The sequence below is a fragment of the Pleurodeles waltl genome, chromosome 9 (assembly GCF_031143425.1).
Source record: "Pleurodeles waltl isolate 20211129_DDA chromosome 9, aPleWal1.hap1.20221129, whole genome shotgun sequence".
NCBI lineage: Eukaryota > Metazoa > Chordata > Amphibia > Caudata > Salamandridae > Pleurodeles > Pleurodeles waltl.
In genome coordinates this window covers 774,529,723-774,557,394 of record NC_090448.1, presented here as the reverse complement: position 1 = coordinate 774,557,394, position 27,672 = coordinate 774,529,723, and the positions used below count along the sequence as shown (strand labels likewise).

The window sequence follows — 27,672 nt, the reverse complement described above, 5'->3', positions numbered from 1 at the left end:
ATTTGTCGGACCTGGTGCGCTCGGCCCTCCCGCATTAATTATTTGGTTAGCCCCGGGGAGGTGCCCCTCCCTGGATTCATTCTTTTTATTTAAATTGAGCTCCGGGGCTGTGGCAGTCCCAGGGGCATAAACATACCCACGGGACCTGGCCCACCCGGGCGCTTCACAAAAACAAGCGCTTGTGTTTTTTAAAAATGTTTTGCATTCTTTGTATGTATGTAAAGGCGTGTGTGTTTATGTATATATTTGTGTGTTTGTTTGTGAATATACATATGTATGTATGTATATTTTACCCTGGTGTTTGTTTGTGAATATACATATATGTATGTATGTATATTTTACCATGTTGACGGTAGCCACTGGGTATTTATAGTTGGGCCAACATTTCTACTTTCCCACAGGAAATGTGTTTTTTGTGTTGCTAATACCTTTGGCCCCGCGAATTTTCACAAAACTTTCCAAAATGGTTCTACTTTTTGACTAGTTAGTGCATGGAAAGTTTTGGGGTGAATCGTCAAGCGGGGAAAGAGGCAAAAAGCCCCCCCCCCCCCCCCCAAAACGCAAAATCCCCATGCAATTTTCTTAGACTTTTTGAAGAACTTCCACTGCAAAAACTGCTGAACAGAATTATACCAGATTCGACAGGAAGCTAGATCTTGTCCTGAAGTTAAAAAAAAAAAGAAAAAAAAAAAAAAAACACAAGGGGGCAGGTTAAGGATACCAAAAAAAGGGAGATGCCCTGCAGCACCCCTCCCGAACCTTCAAAGACCAGAGACCCCATTCCCCGGGTGCAGATAAATTTAAAAGGGAGGTGAGCCATGCAGCACCCCTTCCTGAGGCTTTAATGGTCCTGGGGACCCTATCCCTTGGGGCCGGCTCACTTGCTCTGTCCATGGGAGCAAACTGCTGGGAAACAGTGATTTCCCTGTGCACACGGGTACAGGCAGGGAAACATGTGTTTGCTCCCATCTGATAGGAACATTTATGAATCTTCAGCTAAACAGGAGCAAACCAAATATGCTCCCAGCAGACCGGAGCTTTAAAAACGCTCCTCCTGCTTGGAGCACATTTAAGATTATTTGTTTTCCTACCCACATTGATGCGCAAGAGAAATAGATTGCTCCCGCCTAGAGTGAGCAGCATAAACAGCTTCTCCTGCCGGGCAGAACAATGCGTCTCCCAAAGTTGTGTGTAGGGGGTGCCCTGGGTGGGCACTGGAGCACTAAATGTAAAATAATGAAGGCCCAGGAAGATGAGGTCTGCACAACCATAACAGGCTTGGGGCAGGGGCAGCGTGGTTTCCTTCCCTTTAAATAAGTAAGGCTCTGGGGATTGTGGTCCAGGGGCAGGGGCTGAGCAGCACCCCCTATCCTTTAAAATAAATGCACAGCCCAAGGGGATGGGGGTCTCTGGGGTCTGATGAGGCTCGTGAAGGGGGATCGTGCACCTCCTTCTCTCCTCCTCCCCTACCTCCCTTTTAAACAAATCCCTCTGCGCCCAGGGAAGGGCTGGAGCTCCAGGGACCTATGAAGGCTTAAGGAGTGGGGCCACATGACCCCGTTGCCCTTTAGTTATTGGTTTTAAGACAGAGTATGGGATCTCCTCCTCTGACGCCTACTGTACACTTTTTCTCTTCTTGTCGTGGCAGCAGTGGCCTATGTCCACTTCCACTGATTCTCCTTGGCTCTGTCAATCTTGCTTTTGTATAGTATACCCCCTTAAAACTATATAGTGCTTCTTTACTTTGTAACTAAGTTCAGGAAATTATACAGGCATCCAAATAGTACTTAACTTCAAACAAAAGGGATGATGTGCCATTTGCTTCAGATCTTCCTGTAATGATGTGTTTGATGGCATTGACTGTAGATGCACATGCTCTGCATACTCCTACCATATAGTGTTTGGTTCGGAGTGGTGCAAGTTGTTTTTCTTAAAAAACAAAGTGTTCTGAGCCATGGGATTGAGCGGCGACTCCTCTCGGTGATAGTGTGCATTGGCATTGACTCCTTTGTTAAATTGTTTTCTTTCTGCCTTCGTGTTTGGGCGTGTGTGTCTTCACTCGGTCTTTCAACTCATTCCAGTTCTAAATCTTTCCTCTGTCTTACCTTCTTTCAACAGTATTGTTTTTGCTCACACTTTTCCACCTTAGCGCTTGCTTCGGATCGTCTGTCTGGGCACCGACCCCGTGCTCTTTGGAGAGGAACAAGCACAGGAGGAACCTTTGCAGGAAGCGGAAGCCCTTTTCATCCAGGACTCCTGTGACCCTGACATCAGTCAGATATCGAGAGCCCTGAAATCACCTCGGCGACAAGTGTGAGTACAGACACCCCTCCTGCTCACCACAAAACTGCTAAGAGGCCCATTCTGTAGATTGCTGGTTCGCCACTGCCACCAGGCCATGATTGAAACCGGAAAACTGCTTCAGCTGCCCTACCCTCTGGCCCAGCTCCGAAAACATCAGCCAAGACCAATCCATCGTCCTTGGCTTCAACCTCTGTCACATCGGACTAAGAGGTTGTTTCCGTTTTGATCCAAGCTGAACACCCATAGCCTCCACTTCTGTGTCTACAAAATTGCACTGACTGAAACCTTTGGTGACGAAAGCACATGTAGCCAAAATCTTCAGACCACAGAGGCTTCAGCCAGTCTTCTGCTACCCCTTCTCCTTTGGAGCCTATATTGGAGGCCATAGTCCGTTATTAGTGCCACCTCCAAATTCAGGAGGGTACAGGACGCATTATCACTTCACCTCCTGTACTTTTGAAGAGGAAGCTGTTCTTTTAGGAAACTTTGGACACTCCTCCACCACAGAAGAGGAAAACCAAGGACAAGGCCACCAGCCCACTCATAGACCTTCTCCACCAGCTCTTCCTCCACACATCCTCCTTCTCCAGCTCCTCCTTGCCCTTCTTCCCTTCCACCTTCTCCACCTCCACATTCTCCTGCTTCACATACACAGGGAGATTACACTCCTCAGTGATCCCCTTTATTTACTGGGGAAGATTTGGATGGGTTTCAACATAACCCTGATCCCCATCCCGTCTAACGACCCAGACCTCTACCCTGCACGCCCCTCACCACCAGAGGACACTACTTCCTACTAACAAGTAGTGGTACGAACAGCTGCATTCCATGATATGGAGTCACACAAGGACCCTATCGAGCAGGGCTTTCTGTTCGATACACTAACCTCTACACCGAGGGATATTCAGCTCTTCCCAATGCTCCCTGGCATGCTTGGTCACACTAACACATTTTTTTAAGGAACCGGTCCACTTTAGGGTTATCCTAGCGTTGTCAAAAAATAAAAACTAGCTCTCTCTGACCTAATATATATTAGATCGTAGGTCCTTGCCGACTCAATTGATGCCACCGCAGCGTGGAAACCTGCCAACAGTCAGGTCACTGGAGACTCCCCTTCTCCAGAGAAGGAGAGTAAGAAAATTGATGCTGCGGGCAAAAGGGTTGCTGCGCATGAGGCCAATCATTGGCGTATCGCCAACTCGCAAATATGATCAAGCTCACTGGGATGAAATGAAGGAGCTCCTCCAATTTCTACCAGATGAGCACCAGAAAAGAGGGCAACAAGTAGTTGCTGAGGGGCACACAATTTCCAACAACTCAATTCTTACGCTCACCTCCAAGGCCTCAGAGTACAGGGCTTCTGGGATATCAGTCACCAATCCCTACACATCATTTACCCTGAGCTTCAGGCAGTTTTTCTAGCCCTGAAAGAATTTCTTCATCACATATCTCACAAGTTTGTCATAGTCCGCACGGACAACATGACAGCCATGTTATATCATCAAACAACACCAAGGAGGGTCATAAGTGGGAGATTCAGAGGGAAAAACTCCTGGTCCTGTGTGTATGGCTCCCAATAATTAACGAATCAAAAAATAGCATACACACAGTTCCAAAACACAAAGGGGTTTCTTTCAAGATAATGGTTGCCGGAACTCAGGACACGTAGGTTTACCGCAGTTGGCTGATCTACCTAGAAACCTGAATGGATTTCTCAAGCCTGATGATTTCCCCGATGAGGCCCTACCTTTAAAATTTGGAGGGTTTCTGATTTCCCTAGTATGGGTTCTAACTACTTAAAGGATTAGGTACGTGACCAGGTCCTGACGAATCGCACAAGATCATTTATTGACTAAACAGCGAGAAACATGTTGACCTATCAGAGTAACACAGGGGACACTGTGTTTACCTTTACTATTCTTCACTGTGGTATTTAGTGATTATATTTTTTCTTGTCACTTGGGGAGTGTAGACATTATTTTACCATATCCCCTTTTGGCGTTTTTAACCATGTCAGAGGTATTAGTACCATAATAAATAGCAATTTTTAGCTCTAGGCATTTTTAAACACTAATACCAATCCTCACATTACTTTTGACCGGTTGTGCATTATTCTCAAAAGATCTCTGGCAAAGCGCCCCTTTGTGGGGCCCGTCAGACATTGCAGCGCCGGCCTGACGAGGAGCATAGCCCTATGATGAAGCATGTCACCGGAAGGTGAGTGAGGGCTCTTGCTTCAAATATATTAATTTCCATTTTATTCAGAACCATTATCTTGAAAGAAACCCCTTTGTGTTTTGGAACTGTGTGTATACTATTTTTTGATTCGTTAGCCATGTTATATCTACAGAAACCAGGGGGGACATGGTCTCCCCCAGTTGTCACAGTTCTCGCAGACAATATGGAAGTGGGCTCTCCACTGCCACATCCACCTGGTAGCAGAGTATCTCCCAGGGACAGAAATCGACTTTGCAGAATTGCCCAACAGGATGCAGCAACAAGTCCACGAATGGGAACTCCACCCACAAGTCCTTCAACCAAACTTTGCAAAGTGGGGAACTCCTCAGATAAACCTTTTTCGCTACACCCTTGATCCAAGGGCAATGCTCTATGGATGAACTGGTTGGGTATATTTGCTTAGGCTTTTCTACCTCTCCCTTTCATTCCATTTCTGGTTCAGAAGATCAGGCAAACTTCTCTCACCATGATCCTTGAAGACGTCAACTGATTCACCACACTTTGACCTTTCAGTAGTCCCCCACAAGAAGCTCCCCAACAGGCCAGACCTTCTCACTCAAAATCGAGGGCAAATCAGACAATCAATCTTGTGAAATGGCTGCTGAGGTCATAGAGTTTGGTTATTTAGGATTGCCTTCAGAATGTATGGACATTCTCAGGGAGGCCCATATACCCACAACTAGAGCATATTATGCTGCAAAATGGAGACATTTTTTTTTTGTTGCGGCTGTCAACCTAAACATATTGACCTCATGAAAACTACTGTTCAGGAGATCATTTGTTATCTGCTTCATTTACAAAAAGCAAATCTAGCTTACACTTCCATTAGTCTACATCTCGCAACTATAGCGTTTTATAGGGTTTTATCCACAGAACAGACAACATAGTTATTTGTTCAGAATCCCAGTCATTCAGGGCTTTCATGGAAGGACTTAAAAAGGTCAATCCACCCAGGGTACCCCCTGCACCATCCTGGCACCTCAGCATTGTGCTCACCAGGCTCATGGGCCCTTTTTTGAGCCATTTCATTCATATCCTCTTTAATACATTTCTTGAAAGGTAGCTTCTTAGTTGCCATCACATCACTCTGGCATGTCAGTGAGCTCCAAGCACTAACCTTTGAAGAACCATTTTTCCAGATTCATAGAGACAAGGTGGTCCTTCGCACAAACCTGAAGCTCCTTTCTAAAGTGGTTTCACAATTCCACATAAACCAATCCTTGGAGCTACAAGTTGACTTTCCACATCCTGACTCTGTTGCAGAAAGAACTGTCCACACACTCTAGATGTCTAAAGAGCACTCATGTTTTACACTGACAGAACCAAAGAGTTTAGAAAAACTAAGCAGCTCTTTGTAGCCTTTTCACTACCACCACAAAGGCAGTCCAATATCCAAAACCCGCATAGCTAGATGAGTATCCAGGATACAGGCTTGTTATGCTAAAGCAATGAGACTGTTACCTGTTACTCCTAGAGCACATTATACTAGGAAAAAGGTGCCACTGTGGCTTTTCTTGGAAATATCCCTATGGGTGACATTTGTAAGGCAGCTACATGGTCTACGCCAAAATCATTCACAAACCATTACTAAGTGGATGTACTAGCATGTCAGCAAGCCAATGTTGGTCAAGCTGTGCTACAAACACTTTTCCAGTCAACTGCAACTCCCACGGGCCAGCTACCGCTTTTATGGAGGGACTGCTTAAAAGTCTATGCAGAGCACTTGTATCTACAGCGACACATGCCATTGAACGTAAAATGTTACTTACCCAGTGAGCATCTGTTTGTGGCATGTAGTGCTATAGATTCACACGCACCCTCCTGCCTCCTGTGGCTGTTGCAGTTACATTATATTTGTAAAAATGTAGTTAGATTTACATGGACATATTTCTCTATACTTCTCTTGCACTTCTTTCTCACCAGTCTGCCGGAAAACAATCCAATAAAGGAGTTGATGCCTATGTGCACTATCACAGAGGAGAAGTCACTCGATCCTTTGACTCTGAACACTTCTTCGAAGACAACTTGGAACACTCTGTACCGAACACTAGATGTCAGGAGTATGCAGAGCATGTGAATCTACAGCGCTACCTGCCCTGAATAGATGCTTGCTGGGAAAGTAACATCATCCATCCTCAGCTCTTCCAAAATTGATATTTCTGATTCCCTACCACACATTGACCTTGTGGCTGCACCCTCTGTTATCATATTCACTCCCGACCTCACGGCCACCTTGCTTTGACAATAACAGGCACCTATGGTTATCCATCTCCCTCTACCAGCATGCCACACATGCGTTTTCATAACATCATCAGTAAGATCAGCTTCACCAATCATTCCACACCCCATTTTAGTTCCACCTCCTGGAGAAAGTTGTTAACGTTTCACCCTGGACTTTGCTTATCCACAGGAATCTGCTTTTTTGCCTTTGGCCACTGACCCGTTTGAATTTTGTACACAGTTGATCCCTGAACAAATGTAATCAGTGGTTATTCAAATCAGTGAAAGACATTGCAACAACCGCTCTCACTCAGGACCTTTGGTTCAGCATACTTGACCACCAACTTCTCTTACAAAACCCACACATTTCAGCCTCCACCAAACCACCCTGGCATTCATCTAGTGCATACAATGTGACTTCTCTTTGGTAACTCCTGGTTGGGTTCTGCAGAGAATTTACCAGTGTTCTATATCTCCGGCACATGCCTGTGAGATGCTTCTCTTTTGCTCAGTGACTGGCTCAGATGACTTTCAAAGACAGCCTCCTCCATATCTTGGGTTGCTTGTCTGTCACTCCTCACAGGGTTTTAAAGCATGGGGAAAGTGGGTTAAAAACCAAAGCCCCATCCTTATTTGGGGGTCCGCTTGAAAACTGAGCTTTCTTTCTAGTTGTCCTCTACTATTCTATTTCTCTATCTTTACTTTTCTTCCTCTCTGCCTACCACTACCTCTAACTCTGTCTCTCTAAACCAGTGCCATCTTGAGAATATTTGGGGTCTCAGACAAGAAATATTTCAGTTGTTTTTGTGTGACCCTCTTAAACCGTAGCATATAATTTATTATTGTTTGGCATCACATGGGCCTATATCATCACGTTTACCAAGGCTATATGAATTATGTGATGTCTTGCTGGGGTACAGGTTGTGTGACTGGAAAGGCTGTAGGATGTCATTTTCGGTAATACACAAAACGTGAATACATTTATATGAATTTTACACGTTCAGCAGTTAGAAAAGCGAAAATGAGACACATTTTTTTGTAATTCGGAAGAGTGATGGAAACACTTTTCAATAGGCTCAGAACAAATCAAAACACTTTACTTGGTGATGCATAATTGATAAATATTCACTGAAACCCAACTTCCTCAGATTATCATTTGTTTGCATTCTAGTTTTATCAGTAAAACTATGTGCAAATTTAGTGGCTATTTCAATAGAAAATATACTGTCTACATATGACAATGTGCTACCACACAATGCTTTAGTTGCATTCAAAAATCGACCACCTCATGTCCATTAAAGCTAGGTGGGTTGTGAAAATTTGTACTATTAACTATTGGGTCGTAGGTCGAAAAAGTTTGGAAAGCACTGTTCTAGGATCTGTCTTTGTGTTGCTTCATTTTTGCTCCTTGACTGCCTGTACTGAGCATTTATGATTGCTGTCTCTACGACATCTCTTGGGATGCTTCTCATTTATACTATGGCAAACTGTAACCAGTACACTTCTGGGTTTCCCCTTATTGCGCCTGGATGGCGAGTTTAAGCTGGTTTGCTGTGACAAGTGCGTACCTGAGTTGTTCCTCTTTTACTCCAGGATGGACAATAGGTAGCATGTGTAGGGAATGACTGAAACCAGTGTGGTTTTGGTGCGCCTGTTGCTGCTGAAGGAACCACGGGACTCGCTATGCCTGCCTGTAATAAGTGCATGCACTTGGCTGCCCCCCCATTACTCCTGGGATGTCCCTAGCACTCAAAGGCTGATGATATCTGACACTTAAAATTAAGTAATGACATAGTTGAATGTTCTGTATATTAACTGGCCATTGGGCCTTAGCCTCTTTAATGTGTGTGTCTCCTTTTGTCTAGATTCTTAATGGGTGTGCACGTTTAATTTTGACCTTCGGCCCGTGGCTGGCTGTCAGCAGGTCTGACTGTAGATTGGTGCTCAATCGCTTCTGGGCTTTAAACAGCATTAACTATGTCTACATTTCTTCTGTGTGTACTTGTCGAGTACACTGAGTTGCCATAAATGGACCCTTAAGATCATATAGGTTGCCTGCATATCCCCAGGGCATTCTGTGCAGCTGCTTCTCTGGCATTTCTGGGTGGATCCCACAGTATATTTATGAAGCAAGTCTTTAAATCATTTTAATGACTGCTGTTTCCATGCTGGTTGTGGGCTGCTATCATGCCATTCCTGGGTGATCTCTACACATAGCTTTGGCCTGTGCAGCGCATGCAAAATCTCCTGAATTCCACCCCCCCTAATTTTTTTTTTTTAATATATATATTAAAAGGGGCTTGGAGCTCGCCTATTACTTAGCTCTACTTACCATTGGCTGGTTTCCTACGTCATTCTTGTTTCCTTGCTTCCTATTGCCCAGGGCTTGCATCTTGCTCCTGGGCTTGAGTATTCGTCCTGACATGGAGCCGGGACCATGAACTGCTGTAGTGGCCAGTGTCTTCCACTGCAGGCTCCTGCAGGTATCCGCCTTCCCCGCCGCCTTCCTCCCACTCTGTTGTTTTTTTCAAAACCAACCCCATCCTCTCATTTTGTTGTTTTTAGACCAGCCCCCCCCTCCCAATTATTGAATGCCGCTTTAATTTTGTGTGCACTGCAGCAGCGCGGAATGCGTGAAAATGACAATACTTATGTAAATTAAGCAATAGACGCAACCGGATTCCAAATTTTAGGGTAAAGATTCATGCGCTCAAATAAAAGGTTTCGCCTGCACAGGCTCCAGCTGGTACTTCATTTTAAAAAAAAGTGTTACAAAACTTTTGGACATGCATTTTTACTCTCGAAGAGTGCATGTCTGAAGTTTGTCTCCCACTCTTACCTCCTCCCCGCAACTTCGAAGTGTTGCTTCACCTTATTCCTTTCCCTCCACCTACTGCCCTTTGTTTCATAAACCCCATCCCCGTTGTTTTATACATGGTTTTTCTAGCACTAAGAAGTTGGAAGGCCATTGGCGGGAGTATGAGGAGGGCAGAGGCAGCGTCCCTACATTAGTTCACATTATCTCCTCTGTGACTGGCACATGTTACCCCTTATATCCACCTTGCCCACTATCTCTGAAAGAGCACCAGTAAAAAAACTTGCCTCCAAGAGAGCCTCCTGTACAATTGTTGAATTAAATGACGTTTTAGAAAAGTAGCTTCTTGTCTCACTGTGAAAAGTCTTGTAACTCAACATCAAGCTGTTTGTTTGATCTCTGTGTCAGAAAATTGTGATGGTGGAGTTTCATTAATGGTATGTAGATCCAAGGTCTGTCGAACACTCCATCATCCAGAAGTTGAGCTGATCTGTATAGGGTCTCGCTGTGGCTAGTGTTATTACCAATGCTATCAACAACCTCTTCACACCTCCCTTTAGGAATCCTGGGCCGTTATCTTGTGAATTTCCCTGCACAGTTGTGCGCCCTTCACAAGGTATTATGTCTTCTCAGAGAAAATTCATTCTTCCTGCAGCAGGGTCATGTTGTAGGCAGAGCTGCATGGTGCCCACATACAGAATGCGATTGATGTATGGGTGGTGCATAAGGTAACATACTTGAAACAGTACAACACCACAGAATCTACAGCTTATTTTGGCATATTTGCATTAAACACAGTTAAACAGTTCGGCATCAAGGCAAAGCAGCAATTTTCCCTGAATCTCAGTGTTATACTTAGGCCATACTCACGCCAGTTTCAGCGGCTTCAAGACGGACAATCATTGCGCCTTGAGGCCAGTAATGAGCACAAGATTAGGAGTTCATTGAAGCGGCCTTTGCTGAAGAGGATCGCTGATAGAGAGGACAGGTAGTACAACATTAGTCTATGTGCCCACGAGGTCCCATCATGACAGTATTTTCACATTCCCGTGCCCACATGTGTGCAGGGGCCGAAATGGAGAGAGTGATAGAACTGTTTAGGGTCCTACTTTGACTCCTTTGCTTGAATTCCTTAACTTTGCCTATTTGCGTGGTGTTGCTGAACAATGGTGGCAAATGCAAGGAATTACTTCATGATTATCCTTTAGGTTCAACAACATTTTTAGCAATTTTTGAAACTGAAGTACTTGTCCAGTCAGAAAAGCAGCTAGTTTGTTTCGAGATCCTTTCCTCCTTAAAACATTGACAAAGCCAATACATGTTACACAGGTAAAACCTATTGATGTTGGCAGTGTTTATTTTCCATGACCACCTGTAACTAGTTCACCACAATTTACCACTCCATGGTAGCTCCTAAAGAACAGTTATTGTGACTACGCTTTCCCCAGTGCATGTCCGTGGGTTACTCACCTGTGGCTCCCTAGGATTATTAATACATCTGTACATACTGGCTGTCTGTATCCACTGGATGCTATGAGCTGCTCCAATGTCCGTCCTAATTAATTTCATAATCATTCAGTCATCATTCATAAAAAGCAATGAATATAAAGTGCAGTCGGGCGCTGCGTCGGGGAACTCCGGCCGCACGCGACGATGGAACCAGCGGCCCCCGTGCAACAACCGGAGCAGAGGCGTGGTCGAGAGCTGCGCGTACACCCGTGGCCCTGAGTTGGAGGAGTCAGGCTCGCGGCCGTAAAGCAGGTGAGGGCCCAGCGGAGGGAAGCAGCCTTGGAGACCTCCCTGGCTGCTGGGCCTCATCCATCAAATATAGCGGACGCGGACTGCGGCGGTGGGCTTCTCTGCATCGGTCCCTTGGGCCCAAGGGACCCCGCCCCGACGGACACGCGCGACCCCAAACGGCAAGCAGCCGTTTAGATATTCTAACAAACTGACATTACGCCCAATGGGGAGCGCTGCCCACAGTAACCAATAGAAATATCGTCCCACCCGTTCTACAGACCGGGGTGCTTATACAGCTCCCATAGAGAGGCATATCAGCTGCCCAACGCTTGGAAACACTTTACTCCCCACAGAGTGATGCTCTGTGCCCCTCCGGCGACATAGATCGGGTCGCGGGGCCCCTCGGAGTGGTCCAGGCCGCACATAAGTATCCGGAAAACACAACAGCTGCTCCTTAATATCGTTCTCCCCGTAGTAGAACTGCTCTGCGCACAGCAATCGTCTTCAGCCAGCCGCACTCTACAACAACAGCCCGCTACAAAACAAAGCAAAATTGCCCAACCGAACAAGTATCGCTCAACTGCATCAGGTTAACATCACTGGTGCTAGACCTGGATACTGCACACGTCGTGCTCTTAAGTTTAAGGCACAAGGGAATTAGCTAGTATTCGATCAAAAATACAAGTTGTCGCTCAAAAACAGCAATATTCGCCTTGCGTTCAAGCTCCTGTAAACTGGGACACTGCCCTCACTCTCGCAAAACTAACAGCTCGCATATTTATATTAACCTCATACTACAGCCTTTGATCGTCGCCCCCCAGAGCGCAACTGAGCCAGATACCACTGGTAAATATAATCAATAAAGTCCACAGATTGACTTGCAGACAATACGATAGCTCTACTTAATTAATCCGAGCCAAACTAAGACCACAAATGGGCAAGCCAAAGACTCCACGGGCACCACCAGGAAACATGAACGCAGACGAATCAGCTCCACCTCCGGAACCCTCAGTTACATATCAAGCACTACAGAAGCTGGAGGTAACCTTACAAACTCATACAACGCAATTCGAAAAAATACTGCAAGCCATCCTAGACACCAGAATCGCACTAGAAGCAAAAATAGGATCGGTCATGGAAGATGTCCATCTCCTTCGCACGGACCAACATGCCCTCGCGGAAAGAGTAACAACGCTGGAAGAGGATGTATCTATGATAGCACCTTCGATAAAGGACCTCCAATTGCAATTGACGACAGTAACAACTGAGGTCGAAGCCCTGAAGCGCAGGGCCGAGGATGCGGAGGGCAGATCACGACGGAACATTTGCTTCGTGGGTTTTCCGGAACGGGCTGAAGGCCCCAGCACAGAATTATTAACTGAACAATGGCTAATGGGTACAATACTACAAAATGAAATCCCGAAATTCTTCTCTGTGGAGCGTGCACACAGGGTGCCTGGAAGACCCCCACCCCCCCTCCGGGCGCTCCGCCTCGCCCGCTCATTGCAAGATTCCTTAACTACCGCGATAGAGACCTCATCCTGCAATTGGTACGAAAATGCAGAGATCACGGCTTGCCCAGACTTCACTGCGGAAGTACAAAAGAAACGTAACTCCTTCTTCAGGGTGAAAGAAAGACTGCGAGAACACAACATTAAGGACGCTCTGCTGTTCCCTACAAAACTGCGTATACAGGACAAAACCTGCACTCTCTTCTTCACTGCCCCAGAGGATGCTTGGACCTGGCTGCACGCCAAAGGCCTTACCGACCAGACAAACCAAAGTAACTCAAAGGAAAAATGGTCATCCCCAAAGTATAGGTGCAAACCCCGCAGAAAACAAGACACTAAGCCCTCACCCGAACAGGTTCAAGCAGAGCGCTCCTCACTACTGCAGGCCACAACGCGTTTTGTAAACACATCCCCAACTTCTCTATCTACCCAAAATGAAGTAGAGCTCGACCATGATGCACAATAGGACTCAACAGACTCCAACCGCGGCCCTAATCTCACGCCACGCACAGCAGACGACATTTGTTAATCATGCAGCCCTAGAATATCTCCACAACCTGGGACATGCTCCTTCTCAGTGAAATCTGACCATCTTGCTTGGTTGTTCGGACCCAAGCGGTGTACAACCAAGCCTTATTATTAACCTAAACCACAGTCCTACAGCCGCCGGAGACCCCCATGCGGACACATCAGGAACAAGAGTGCTATGGGCTGGGAGTCCTACCGACTTAAGCACATGCACCCGAAGCACCCCCCCCCCGCTCCATACGGACTGGTTCTCCATGATGGCAGACACTGGCACTCCATCGGCCGTGTTGTATGCACAGTTCATGTTTTACATAGTTAATGTTTTTTATGTCACCAAACTAGATCCACTTTGGACACGAAATGTAGTTCAGGATCACAGTAACTGGTGCTACAATTGTACTCCCAACACATACATAGTAGGCAATACCATAGCCAGCTATTGCCTATCCATAAAGTACAAGTGAGGAAATCATGGGTATGCATAACTCATGGGGCAGTGCATCTACCAAGCTCAAGAAAACAGCGTACACATCATGACCCCTCATTCTCAACATAACACCCCACAATACCAAATAATCACATGGAACGTTAGGGGCATGGCTTCCTCACACAAATGGCAACAGATTCATGCATACCTCAGGCGTCATCAGATACACATCGCCATGCTACAGGAGACTCACCTTAATGGGTCCTCACTAGAAAGCCTACATGCAAAATGGCGGGGACAATTATATGGCACTACCTTTTCGACCTTTGCGCCTGGGGTGGTGATCTGGGTAGCACCAGGGGTCCCATTCGTAATGTCCCGAATGCAAAACGACACACACGGACGATATGTGATACTGGAAGGGGTCCTAGACGGTTACCCCTTAGCATTAATCGCTCTATATACCCCCAACACAGGGCAACAAGAGTTTCTGTGGGCGCTTAACAACAGCAAACTCAGAGACCCATCCGAGGCCAGCATATGGGGCGGTGATTTTAACTCAGTACTAGATATACATATGGACCGCTCAACTCCCACATTATCCTCCGCCCCAGCCAGACGTACCTCCACCGACCTAGTATAATGGGCCGCTAATAACGGTCTGAAAGAAATTTGGAGAGCGGGACACCCCATGCATCGCGAATACTCCTACTAATCATCAGTACATAAACTCCACACCAGAATAGATATGTTATTCGCTACACCTGACATACTACATAAAATAAACACGTCAAAATATCTCGCACGCACCATCTCGGACCATAACACATTACACGCCACACTATTTTGGGGATGTATGTATGCTCGCATCCCAACCTGGCGCTTACAACCAGAAGCCCTCACAGATCCTCCCCCCTTCCAAGAAGAGATATCCAGATGCTTATCAAACTACTTCACATCAAATAAGGATACCGCCTCAACGCGTGCTATCGAATGGGTTGCTCACAAAGCTGTGATTCGGGGCCACTGTCTGGCGGCCACTGTGGGAGTCAAAAGTACTTATTAAAGAGCTACAAGAGCTTGAAATCAAGCTACGTAAGACTGAAGTGGAGGTCTCCATGAATATATCCTCCCTGGAAACACTGAGTGCTCTTAGAGCCAGTTACAGGAACGCAGACACCAGACTATGTAAACACGATTACAGACACTATCAGGCACGACAACACGCAGAGGGGGATAGATCTGGAAAAATGTTCGCCAACCTATGTAGTCATCACCTATAGGTGCGATTAAACTACACACAGGCCTTGTCATTAACACGCAGGTCGAAATCAATAGAGCCTTCCATAAGTATTACCGCACTTTATACCAACCTACAGCCTCCCCCACTGAACAACAACTGTCTGCATTATTAACAATGATCCCCCAAAATCCGGACATAATAAGCAACACAGAAATGTTAGTCGGCCCTGTCACTATAGAAGAACTACGTTTGGCCCTTTCTCAAATGGCACGTAACAAAGCCCCAGGCCCGGATGGTCTGCCAGCGGAATACTTTAACTCACAACCCAATCACCTTCTGCAACCACTCCTTGAGGTGTTCAACGAAGCCCACAACAGAAAGCAACTCCAGACTCCATGCGTGAAGTACTAATAGTCGTGCTCCCAAAACCAGGCCGAGATCCCCTAGACGTCAGATCATATAGACCTCTCTCTCTCCTCAACTCTGACTGTAAACTCCTAGGGAAGATCCTAGCAAACAGACTACTCCCTTACTTACCGAGCTTAATACACCCAGATCAATCTGGATTTATACCAGGTAGAAATACTTTCTTAAACATCAGAAGACTAATTCGCTTGATGCACGGCACTGTTGAGGAGGAGGCAGTGGCTATGTCCCTGGACATACAAAAAGCCTTTGACACACTCAGCTGGGACTATCTCTACCGTACATTAGAGGCATTCGGATTTCAACGTGGCTTCATAAATTGGATTAAGACACTATATCGCAAACCCATAGCCCGAGTTAAATCTGGACAAATTATCTCTGAAGAATTTCCCATAGGTAGGGGTACCCGGCAGGGCTGCCCGCTCTCTCCCCGATTTATTTGCTATAGCAATGGAACCATTAGCAATTAAACTCCGCAGTAATGCTCATAAATGGGGCATTCCAGAATTTGACTCATACCACATTGTGTCTTTATACGCTGATGATGCCTTAATATACCTTTGTAAACACTCTACATCTGTCGCAGAGATAATGCAAATATTAGACAGCTTTCCACTGGCCTCCGGATTACACATAAACTGGTCCAAATCATGCATCTTCCCCCTCGCTCCTACACCAACTGAACAACACAGGAGATTACCCCAATATCAACTCCCTTGGTCTCTCTCAACTTTTAAATATCTAGGCATACAGGTTTACCATTCTATGATGGACCTAAAGGAGGGTAATCTGGACCGACTGATCAGATCTACCCGTGGCTCCATGTCATTCTGGAGCTCGCTCCCACTATCCCCTATGGGCCGGACTGCCATAGCTAAAATGCTAATCCTGCTGCATTTCCTATACTATTTCACGGCCCTTCCGCTGTCATTATTTCGCACATTCTTCCAAAAATTACACTCCCTCCTGACTGATCTATTATGGGGCAGAGATAGACGAAGGGTAGCGCTATCAGTCACACAACACCCACAAGTATAGGGTGGACTAGGTATGCCAAACCTGGAATTATATTATGCAGCTGCTCAGCTGCAGTGGATAGCTTCATGGCTCAACAATCCAACCTCCCCAGAATACGTAGCGCTGAAAGCACACACAACACCACAAACAATCCTAACGACATTATTGGCTGGCTCCTCCCACCCCCTAAATAGATCTCCAATACTAGCCGTAGCTAAATTCTGCTGGAAAAGATACATCCAGGGCAGAACCAATCTCCCCCCTTATTCTCCCTCAATACCCCCATCTCAAATACCGAAGGTACAGGACCTATCACTACATCATGATATACGAGTAACTAAAACGTTAAACGTGGGAGACTTATACTCTAACTCCAATACAGCCACTTTCACAGAACAGGTGGCTGCTGGGAAGATGCAAGCTGGAGCATTCTTAATACATGGTGCCATCATCAAACTTCTACGCAATCTCTGGGGTAGCAATCATATTGAACCCAACGAATCCCTCTTACTTACAGTACTCCTAACTATAGGTAAAGCCAAAGGCATTATCTTAATAATATATAAAGCCCTATTAGCAAACGCCCGCACAGACTTATCCCCAGCTAAATCCTGTTGGGACACCGCCCTCGCTGCACCAATCTCCCCAAAAACTTGGGAAGCTGCCCTCGCCACAGTCAAAACGGTATCTCGCAACACCAGGCTAAGATACACTCAATTTAACTATATTCCTAAAACCTACTTATCCCCAGCCCGCATAAACAGGATCTACCCTGGCGCTAAATCAGAATGCCCTAGATGCGCCACACACTCAGCTAACTTTTTTCACCTGATCTGGGAATGTCACTCAATACATGCAAGCTGGCAGAGAATCACAGAAACTACATCAGAAATCGCTGACCATACACTCACTCTTTCCCCGGAATCATGCTTACTGGGAATACGCCGACGCCCCAAAGGTGATAAACACTTACACAGATTTATAGATCTAGCATTTGTGGTATACAAGCGCTTGATCGCCATACATTGGAAGGCCCCTCAAACCTCTCCTTACTCAGCTTGGCTTCGCGACTTACACAGTCGCACACAAGCAAAAGCATACACATTAAGACAACTACAACAAAGGGGCCAGCCACAAGAGGGAGTTGAAATATGGGACAACTATGTAGTAAAAATAGAAATCAGAGATGACTTGTCCCCCCCCCCTCCCCCCCCCCCCCCATGAACCCCTACTACTTCCACGCTAAAAGCGTTGAGACTCTCATAATTAATTAACACATAAACCAAGAAAAAAACAATTGCATGGCCCTCAATGCACTCACTGAGAACCGCACTGAGCTAACCCGAACAAGCCGGACCCACTCAAACCTTTCTCCTGTTATTAACGCTTGGACACACATTAGATGTACACCTCCTCTCCCCAAGTGCTTTAATGCTACCCTCATTACCTATAACGTCACTACGTACGCATACATAAAAACTACAATCCGAGTGACTATAGTTATATATCTCACAGTTCTTTCTTTTCTTTATTTTTCCTTTCCTTCTCGATGTATATTAGTAAAGTTAATGTCGATTACGCAGCCTAGAGCTCAAACATATTGGTGAATATATACAAGCAAAGATGCTGCATATTCTTCTGTACTAATTGTAATGTGTTACAAGTTTTTGCACCTTGTTCAATAAACAGATTAAAAAAAAAAAAAAAGGTAAACAGCGTCGTTGGTGCCAGTGACGACTGGTTCAGAATTGTGAACAGTGCTCTGGCTCTTTGGGGAATGTCGAAAAGAATTCTCCTCCTGAACCAACAGTGACTAACTCTTTGTAGGATGGACTCGAGGGGACTTGACAGTTCAGGACTGCAAGCCTTAGACTAATCCTCTGTGACTTGCTTATCTTGATTTCACGGTTTCTGAGAAGGGATAATGAACTGGACCCGAACATTTTCACACCCCACTTAAGTGTGCCAGTAGACTGCCAGAAGGAAGGTAGCAAGATCATATGGTGGGTATTTTTCTAGTGTATGTGACATTACAGTATGATTAGTCACGAGGTGGTATTGAGGTAGGCATATAAGAAAAGGGATGTACTATACTCGAGTGAAAAAGGTTCATGCTCACAAACGTCTGCCTAGTGGCTATGGCAAAAAGGAGTGTTTCACATGCTTTGAGGAAACACTCTGTTAATCATTATGTCAATCGGTGGTGGCTGAAACTGAACGGGGTACCGTGGTGGGACAGGGTGCAATGGGACGAGGGGGCAGGGGGATGGGGGTCAAAAAAAAAAAAAAGTGAAATAAACAAAAACACTTAACTTCAAGGGGAGATGCGTTTGTCTCCCTTCCATCGTCTTCCTCTTCCCGGCTGCAGAGGCTCCCAGCCAGCCACAACGCCGCTGTCACCAGCATGACAGTAGCATTGTGATTGGTCTGAGTGGCCTGGTTTGCCGCTCAGACTATGAATGGTAACCTGGGAATGTTCCAAACTCGGCTGTGCAATGCAGCTGGGTGGAGACCATGCAAAGTGCGCTTGCCAGTTTTGCCCCCCAGCACGGCCGGCAAGCAAATATGCACTTATTGTGGTGAATAACCCTCCAGCCCAGCCCCGCCGCGTACTCCAAGGAAACATAAAATGATAATAACGTAGTGTACGTTATAATTTCTTTTTCCTTTTTGGAAAATCCAGCGGGGCGATGCTCCTCCGCCTTAGCGGAGGGGTGCCCTTGATGTCAATGCCAATATATTATAAGCCACAAGATTAAGGTAGGTAAATCCTCATTCATCAAGCCAGAAGCAGCTGCAGCATACCAGCTGCAGCTGAATATTCAAATCTGACTATACATTTCTGACTTTCACCTTTTGCATAACTCTTCTTTTTACTACTGTATGATCACCTGACATGTTTATGTCCTAGTCCATGGTCCCAGGTATTGAAAGTGTGTTCATTTAGTTGCTTAATGGCATGTTCAAAGGAACGTGCTGTGGAGTGAAGGACCAATGGTGAAGCCCATTGTCTCGTATATCCACCCTAGGTGATTTTACTTATGTCTGAGTTATTCATTTCTACTTGCTGAAGAGTTTTTTTTCATCCAAAGAGACATGACACGCTGTTACATATCAATGTAATTTATTTTTAAACCTATAAAAGTATTCGTTTTTTTTTTTTAATTAAAAGTAGAATGATGCCTAGAGAAGAGTGTGGGAGAAAAATATCGAAAGATGGTCGTAATCATATGCTTTCTGAAACAGCTTTCCAATCAGCCTACTGGCAGGCACCACTGTCCCTGTGCCTCGAGCCAGAAAGTCATGTAGCCTTGAGCTATCCCAAATGCCAACCACTGTGTGGTGTGCCCACCCTCATTCCCTTTCTGGTAAACAAGAACTCCCAGTTCCATGCAGTTAAAAAGCACTTTTAGTCAAATGTTCTTTAATGTTTTTCACAAATCAAAAAAAAAAAAATTGGTGAACATAACCAAATGCAACAAGGATTTCGTGAGCCACCGCTTTCCACCCACAACCATTCCCCAATTTGTGATCTTGCGCTTCTTCTCTGTTGGTGTTTCTTGTAGTGTTTACTGTCATTAGCAAAGGCGATAGAGTAAAGAATTTAGTCGACCAGAGAACACGGTCGACAGAACCCAAGATCAATGTTGTCCTCCTCCATTGGTATATGTGGTGCCTGTCGATGTTTGATTGCACTAGGATTGCTAAGTGAGGCACCTAAACAGATCCATGAAAGAAGGAGTGTAGTAAGGAAGATATTATACATTATTAAGTACTGTTTGCCAAAAAAGAGAAACGTTTGTGAATTAATTGCAGAATGTGAGGTCTGTCATATTAAATGTTGCAAAATCTGCAGTTGATTGAGATCTTAATAGTAAGATGTGCTGGTCTTAAGTAGAGTGCGTTTCTTCACTGTTAATAGAAGATTGTCCGAACTAAGCTGACAATGATATAGAAGTCATAGCGGTACTTTTAGCTATGTGCTGGTACATACCTCACAAGTTTAGGTACAAAAGTTTCAAAGGAACAAATAGAGCAACAAGGGGAGGAAGCTTAGTTTTGAGTGGATGCAAGAGCCATGGCGGTGGTTACCAGATAACGGAACAAAGCGAGCAGTGATTTGGCAGTAAGGGCTTAGGAATTAGTGCTTAATTAGAGATTGTGCCATAGTCATGACATCAAGCTTCAAAAGTGTTCCAGGTTACTTAGTCAAACAATATGTATGAAAATGTGATTGATTAGAACAGGCACTTGTGACTCCATGCTGTTCTGATGGCGGTTTCTTGACCTCCACTCACCTATGCTACCGTCTTCCCCCGTTTGAATGATTTTGCTCAACAACACTGAAGGCAGAATCTCTTATGCTCTTCAGTATTGAGTGTAGTTTCACTTTCTTTGCATTCCTACTACCTCCATTATCCCTAGAAGTGAAATAGTCCCTGTGGAGGATCCTCTGTGTGTCCAGGACCGAGGGACATGTTATGTCGAGGTGTGGGCAGAGATGCATGTGGGGTGTGATGTGGTGTTGAAGAAGAGTGTGGGGAGGTTTCTTCCCCGCTGGCACCGGCCATGCGTCTGTGGTATTGCAGCACAGTGCAGGCCTTGATAAAGATGGCTAAAATATTCTTGCCCATAAAGACAGATGAGACCCGCTGGTCCTGGTAGAGCAGCATGTTCCCCCCACGGATAAATAGAGTCACAATGTTGATGGTCACCAGACTCAGGACTGGGTACAGCATCATCTTGTGTGGTGCGATGTGCTCCCCTTGCATGCTGATCTCGCTCAGGGAAATGCAGGGCAGGATTAATAGGAGGCTGTAGCAGTAGAAGAACATGAGCCCCTCCACCCACAGAGGTAGCCCTTTTTTCTGCAGCTCCCACAGGTTGGCCTGGATCTCCAGGATGTCTAGTAGGTCAATGACTACCCAAAAGAGACGGTTCCGTAAGTCCTCCTTCTTGCGGAAAACCTGTACATACTCCATGTGATCAGTAGCGACCAAAATTACATAGAGTGAGGGGATGCAGATGGATAAGAGCAGAGTCAGTGTCTTCCTCGCTAGTGGGTCCGGTACCCTCTTGTCAACCTTGTAGTTCTGGTAGATGAAATAAAGCTTGATCTCCAGCACAAAGATGAAGAGGAACCAGAGGATCATGGCATAGCCACGTTGGGCGGTCTTCACTTCAGCCCCAACCCAAACAGCCACGTACCTTAGGACTACCAGAAAACACAGGTCTCCCACAAGGACCATGACACCCACCCCGATCTTTCTGGGGCCAATGTTCTGCTCTGCCAAATAGACATCCAGAGCTGCCATGGTGGACATGATGACAATAGCAGACATGAAGACGTGGGGCTTATTGGCTGGAGTGGTAGGTGGTGCCATAGTATCAGGCTTCAGGTTCTTCTTTATCAAGGGTCTCTAGATAAGGAATGGACAATCTACTTCCAAAAGGCTATGTCTTTCAAGATGTTCCACCTAGGCCAGGCAACTTCTTCAAGTCTGAGGAATCTGCAAGGACAACGAAAAAATACGTTAGTTGAAGGTCAAGGGTGTGGATCTTGTGCTGTAATGACCCCTATCTGTAAACAAATGCCAAGTATACAAAGTCCTTAAAACATAAAGAGGGGACCCCCCCCCCCCCCAGCGTCTGTTAGTCCCTAGATTGGCTATTCACCAAACAGTGAAAATTTTGAGTAGCTAATGCTTCTTTTGTGGGTCCTTAGATGTGGATGGAAGAAGTCTTATTCACATCATAGTTGGATCGGTACAGAGGGGTGTCAAGGGGAAAGTTTGAAGAAAGTTTGTATTTTGCACATATGTGCTTTTTCTCACTTATAGGGACTGGTGGACCAAAGCAGTTGTGACGACCTTTTCCATTCTTTGAACAGGAACCTGATCTTTGACATGTATCCTGATTCAGTGGGCTGTAGTTCATTAGGTCTCGCCTACCAGACAGCGCAATCTATTGTCAGCTTACAGTGGGCTTAGAGCCCCTGCCCATTGAATTGCTTTATTGCCACTCTCATTTGTTTAAGTCTTTCTTATTCTTTAGCTTGTGTGGGCTTTATTTATTTTTCTTGTGTTTTTCCCTTCATGGAGGATGGTCACGTTAATTGTGTCCTACTGCTGCTCACTTTTCAGGCCCTACTTTTTTCTTTTTGGTTAGACTCTCCACTAGAATGGAGGTGTTTTTCAGCTACCCCCTGTGTGTATCTCTCTACTTCTCTTCCCCCTTCTGCAGCACTTTGCTGCTCTTGCTTCACTAGCCATGTGCTTCTCCCAGGCCCTTTTGTTTACGCTTGTGGCCTGTGCTTCTCCCATGTGTTGCTTTCTAACATGTGTGAATCTACCCCAGCTCCATATTGCTGCCTCTCTCACTTATTTGCTTTTATCACCTCACCCACCACGTTTCACTCGCTCTTGACCGTTTGCTTTTGTTCGCCTGCCCCTTTATGTTGCCTTCCTCCCACCCGTGCCTGCCATGGTGCTTCACCTCATCCTCTGTAATGTTTGCCCGTCAACTTGCTTCCAAAAAAACTGTTTTTACATGTTCCAACACAGGTCGGTATATAAAAAGGAAGAAAAAGGGCCTGTGTCATTTTGTGGGCGCATTCATGGGTGTCCAACGCTGTGCTCGTCAAAGGTGTTTTTTAAAATTCCTTTAGCCATACTGCACAACATTGCCGATGCTGTACAGCATCACTAAAAACTTCTGGCAAAGCCAATAAGTCCTAAGGACATGAGATATTGGCTTTGCTAATGCTCGTTTTTCCACAGTCTTTGTTCTTGTGTTAGATTGTTTTGCCCATGTTAACTATAGGCACTGCTTCCTTCCCAATTCCCATATCTCCCTACCATGCATATCTCTTCCTCCTTGAGTCTGCTACAAGCTGGAGCCCATTTGTTCATTGGTCCCTGCTCTTGGAGACTTCCTATGTTATGGCTTCTCGTTACTGTGGATTGTATCTGTCCTGGCCCTTTCTCTTTCATGCTTGGCAAGTTTGTGCCATATGAACCATCTTTAATAGCTGTAGTCACATATCGTAATCAAACAGACTGCAGGAGCAAGGTCTAGGATGATATGAACTTTTGATATAACCAAGGTGATTCTGTTCTGTTCATTGAAGTTGTGTTGGTAGCAGTGTGAAGTACGTATGGTTTTCCCTTTGGGATTTTGAGATGATGGTAGTCTGATGTTGAATGTGTTTTTGTGTTAGGATGACATATAGCAGTAACATGCCACCCTATGGATACTTCAGAGCACTCTGAGGCATAGTGGGCATGCAGAAATGTAACAACTAAAAGATATCTAGAGAGTTGAAGTGAACAGTGAGCATTGTGTATCAAGAGGTATGCACTTGGGGAAAAGCTCTCTCCCTGGTGGCCAAAAATGAATCCAAGTGATCGCTTCTCTAAATTAAGTTCCCAATCCCAAGCTAATGGCCAGGTTCTAAATGAAAGTGTACCGCATGGGATTCAGATGAAGGTAGCTTAGATCTAAGGATTCTCTGGAGGAAGATGTTCTAACTTGGATTTTAGTCAGTCTGCAAGTAGCCTTTTATGGTGAGAAGGATCAATTTTGGGGGCTAGTCTTTAATTGCCTAGGAGTGATATATTGTGACAAGGGTGTGCTACAAGATGTATGCTCTTTAGATTCGGTGTGATGTAATCTGTTAAATGGTATGGTGTTGAGGGCAGGACAGGAATTACTCATGAGATGTGGACATGGTTCTGATTTGGTATGTGTGTGCTGAACTGCAGTGTGGTTTCTTTGTGGCTTGATGTACTATAGATTGTGGATTGTGTTCACATGGATATTATTTTTTGGGTAAGTGTCTGATGTTAAGACCTTTTATGGTAGGTTATTGTTTGGTGTGATCCCATGTGGAGCTGAATTTGTTTCCTGTGAGGTGTGTACTGTGGGTTCGGTGCCTACTGGGTGAGTTGTCATGTGCTTCCATGTTTGATGAGGTGAGTTTAGTGGCTCTGCAGTGTTCAGTGATGTGTTGCTTTGTGGTGATGTTTGGTAAAAGGAGATGTTGATAGAATGTTGTATCTTACGTAGCGTGTTGTACAAATAGCCTAGTTTTAGAGTCTAGTCTCGGACTTTCATGTGCCTATAAAACAGGTGGGTGAGCCAAAGCAAGCGAAAGGTGTGGCTCTGCCTCTGCTCTTGGAGCCAGAAATGATCCAGGGCTTCGTCCTCTCTCCCTCTCCATTATGCAGATCAGTAAAATAAATTTAAAAAACTCAAGCGTTGTTATGAATAATGTAGGTGCTATAAAATTGCATGAGCAGGGATAAAATATGAAATGTACATCTTTTCTACTACTTACAGTGGGCTTGTAGTTTTAATTAAATGCAGAATAGGAAAGGGAAATGTGTCTAGCAGACATGACTGGTGTTTCAATTGCTCAGCTCGTGCTTTGGTTCTTAGGCCAGACCAGATCTATGCCTTGGCACTGGCACTGCTCTCGCTAAACGTTTGGTGTTTTGCCTTGCTCTGTTTGCTTAGAGTTCCACACTTCTTTTTCCCCAGCACAACATAACTTGGAAGTGATCGCACTTCTGAAAAGCCTTGAACAGCAAAGTGCTTGTTTATTAGGAGAGCTCCAAGTGGCTTTGGCCTCTAAAGCACGAACTGTTATTTATTTCCCAGAAGGACTGTGCTATTTTGTGTTTTTCATTGCTGGAGATTTGGTGTGGGAAGAGGTATGAACAGTAAAAGGAGAGGTAGTCGGGAATGTGAGGTGAGTGAAAAAGCAGCACGTGAGTCGTTTTGGATGGTATACTGGAAAATAGATGAGCAGGAGATGATGACAAATTTGGAGAGAGGTTATGTTTTTAACAGAGGTACTTGAGAAGACGAGGGAAGCTGAAGTGAGATTAAAAGTGTGAGGGGATCAGGTGAGAGAATATGTGAAGATGTGAGGACAGAGACCTAGATAAGGGGCAAAACAAAAGGTGGAGAGGAAGTGGGTAGAACAGGAAAACGCCGGGAAAAAGGAGATCATTTGGAAAACTAACAGAAAAGCATGCTTGTTAAGGATTAGTAGAGAAACTATTGGGGAAAGAAGGAAAGGCAGTAATTGAAAAATTTAGTATGGACTAGGCAAGAAGCATGACAAGCAGAAGAGGAAAAGAGTAAAGGTGAAAGAATAGGTGGTTCCATGTGTCAAGTTTGTATCTCTGAACAATGTTTTCACGTATTTTAAATGTTTTTTGTTTTAGCTAGGTTTAGTTTTTATTTTACCTCAGTACATTACGTTAGTGGGGTAAGGGTACCATACCTTCTAACCTCTTTTTGCTATATTTTTTGCCTGACGAAATTATGATGCTCTACCCAGTTTGGGGGGATTGTTTGTGATGTTTGGGATGTAGCTTGGGTCACAACCGCGCTCCTTTTGCGTGACATGTTTTAACAGTAAAAATGAAATGTGATATTCAAGCCGAACAGACAAAGCACCCATAATTGTAAAGGAATACGTTTTTTCAACTTGTTTTCCTTCATAGTGTAATTTATTTACTGTGAAATAGTCACCAGGAATTTTAGTTTGGGTAGGGTAAATTCAATTCATTTGAAAAATGCACTAATGCCACCAGGCCCTTGGCGCAAAAGGATGAAGACTACAGGGGTGCAAGGTGGGGTATAACGAGCTAAGGAGAAGGAATAAGGAAGATCAAAGGAAAGAAGATAGAATTTTAAGAATGAGAGGACTGGTGTTGGGAAGACTGAGGGATTGTGGAGAAAGTTGGTTGTGAAGAATGCAATGGAGAGAGGCTATGTGAGAAGGTGACCAAATATAGCAAGCCATTAAAGAGCTTTGTGGGGAAGTAACACACAGAGAACCCTCAGAGATATAGGGCCGCAGATTGAATGAAACCGGCTGTGTGAGGGAGGAAAAGCGATTAGAAATTGAGCTGTAGAGGTGGGAGCAGGAAATTGGACATTTTTAAGAGTGGAAACTGAAAGGGCGAGGGACAATCTACCGCAGGAGAGTATGAAAGGAAGGAGGGCATGAATGGCCTTGAGCATGGGTACTCAAAAACATGTTCCCAGGGGCCACAACTGTTGGTCTGTGATGTGACCGAGGGCCGCACTGATGCCAACAGGGTGGGGGTCATGAGAGGGGGAATTGGCGGTAAGGTGGGTGTAGGGGAAACAAAACAAATATATCTATTGTCTGAATTGTACAATGTGAACCAAAAACTAGGGATTAATCCCGGCTTATCCACTTAACTAAATTGTGTGATCCTAGGCAATTGTTTTATTTCACTTTCCCTCTTTTTTTTTCGCATTATCACATATGAGGACCTCAAAAATACGTGCCTTCAAAAAGTGCTTGGTATAAAACCTTCTGTGTTTGATATAACAAATTATAATGTGGTTCATGTATAATGGAACCCGGGTCACCCAGAGAGGGCATATACCTCACTTGCCTGTTAGTTCACTATTGGCTTTGTCAGGGTGGGAGGTTGGGGTCGGGCTCAGGGGTTGAATGAATGTTTCTAAATTCATGTTTAAAAAATATCGCTTTAAAAATAATACTTCTCACTGCACTGATACATTCTTGTGTGTTAAGGTAAAACCGTTCTGAATGTTAATAAAATAAATTTTTTGAATTTTGAACAGACTGTCATACTTTACACACTTGCTGCAAAGATTTATTTAAAAATGAAATATGAAGCAGTTTCTAAAGTGAAGTGTTGCAGGACACCCTAGGTATTTCATTTCATTAACTTCAAATAACCTTAAATAATTGCTTCCCTGTTTATTTAACATAATTTCTAACGTTAGAGCTGAGTAGAGTAAACAGTAGCCTAGTGCTGCAGTGGACCGGGTGGCTACATGCGGCCCCTGGGCGGTACTTTGAGTACGAGAGAGAGAGAGTGAGTGAAAGAGGGAGAGAGAGATGTAAAGCCGCCAAACCACTCTGCAGTGCTCTACAATATTCACCACGGAGAAATAAATTGTGTCAAAACAGGTCTGTTCTATGACACTTCTCTGACAGTATTATACATAGGAATTTGACCCATACCATGTTGTTTTTGGGACATATGCATATTATGTAACAGTTGCAGTGAATCTATATTTATGTATTAAAATCTGCAGCTACTGAATTGCACAAATCCACTGATCCTAACCATTTTCCTCTCTTAGGGTTAAAAAGGTGCTCATGAAATGTAAACAAAGCATAAAT

The 27,672-nt window shown here is 44.8% G+C and overlaps 2 protein-coding genes across 4 annotated transcripts in view; one reads left to right on the top strand and one right to left on the bottom strand.

Moving 5' to 3' along the window:
* The window catches only part of MRPL11 (mitochondrial ribosomal protein L11), a 656,778-nt gene that overhangs the window by 93,335 nt on the left and 535,771 nt on the right, over positions 1-27,672 (top strand). The window lies entirely within an intron of this gene.
* Positions 19,877-27,672, bottom strand: part of LOC138259953 (transmembrane protein 121-like) — a 60,465-nt gene continuing 52,669 nt past the window's right edge. For both annotated transcript variants that reach the window (XM_069207957.1, XM_069207958.1), the window contains one exon: positions 19,877-21,979. In XM_069207957.1, coding sequence (XP_069064058.1) covers positions 20,891-21,853 — 963 coding nt within the window. In that variant the 5' untranslated portion in view covers positions 21,854-21,979 and the 3' untranslated portion in view covers positions 19,877-20,890. The remainder of the gene's footprint in view (positions 21,980-27,672) is intronic.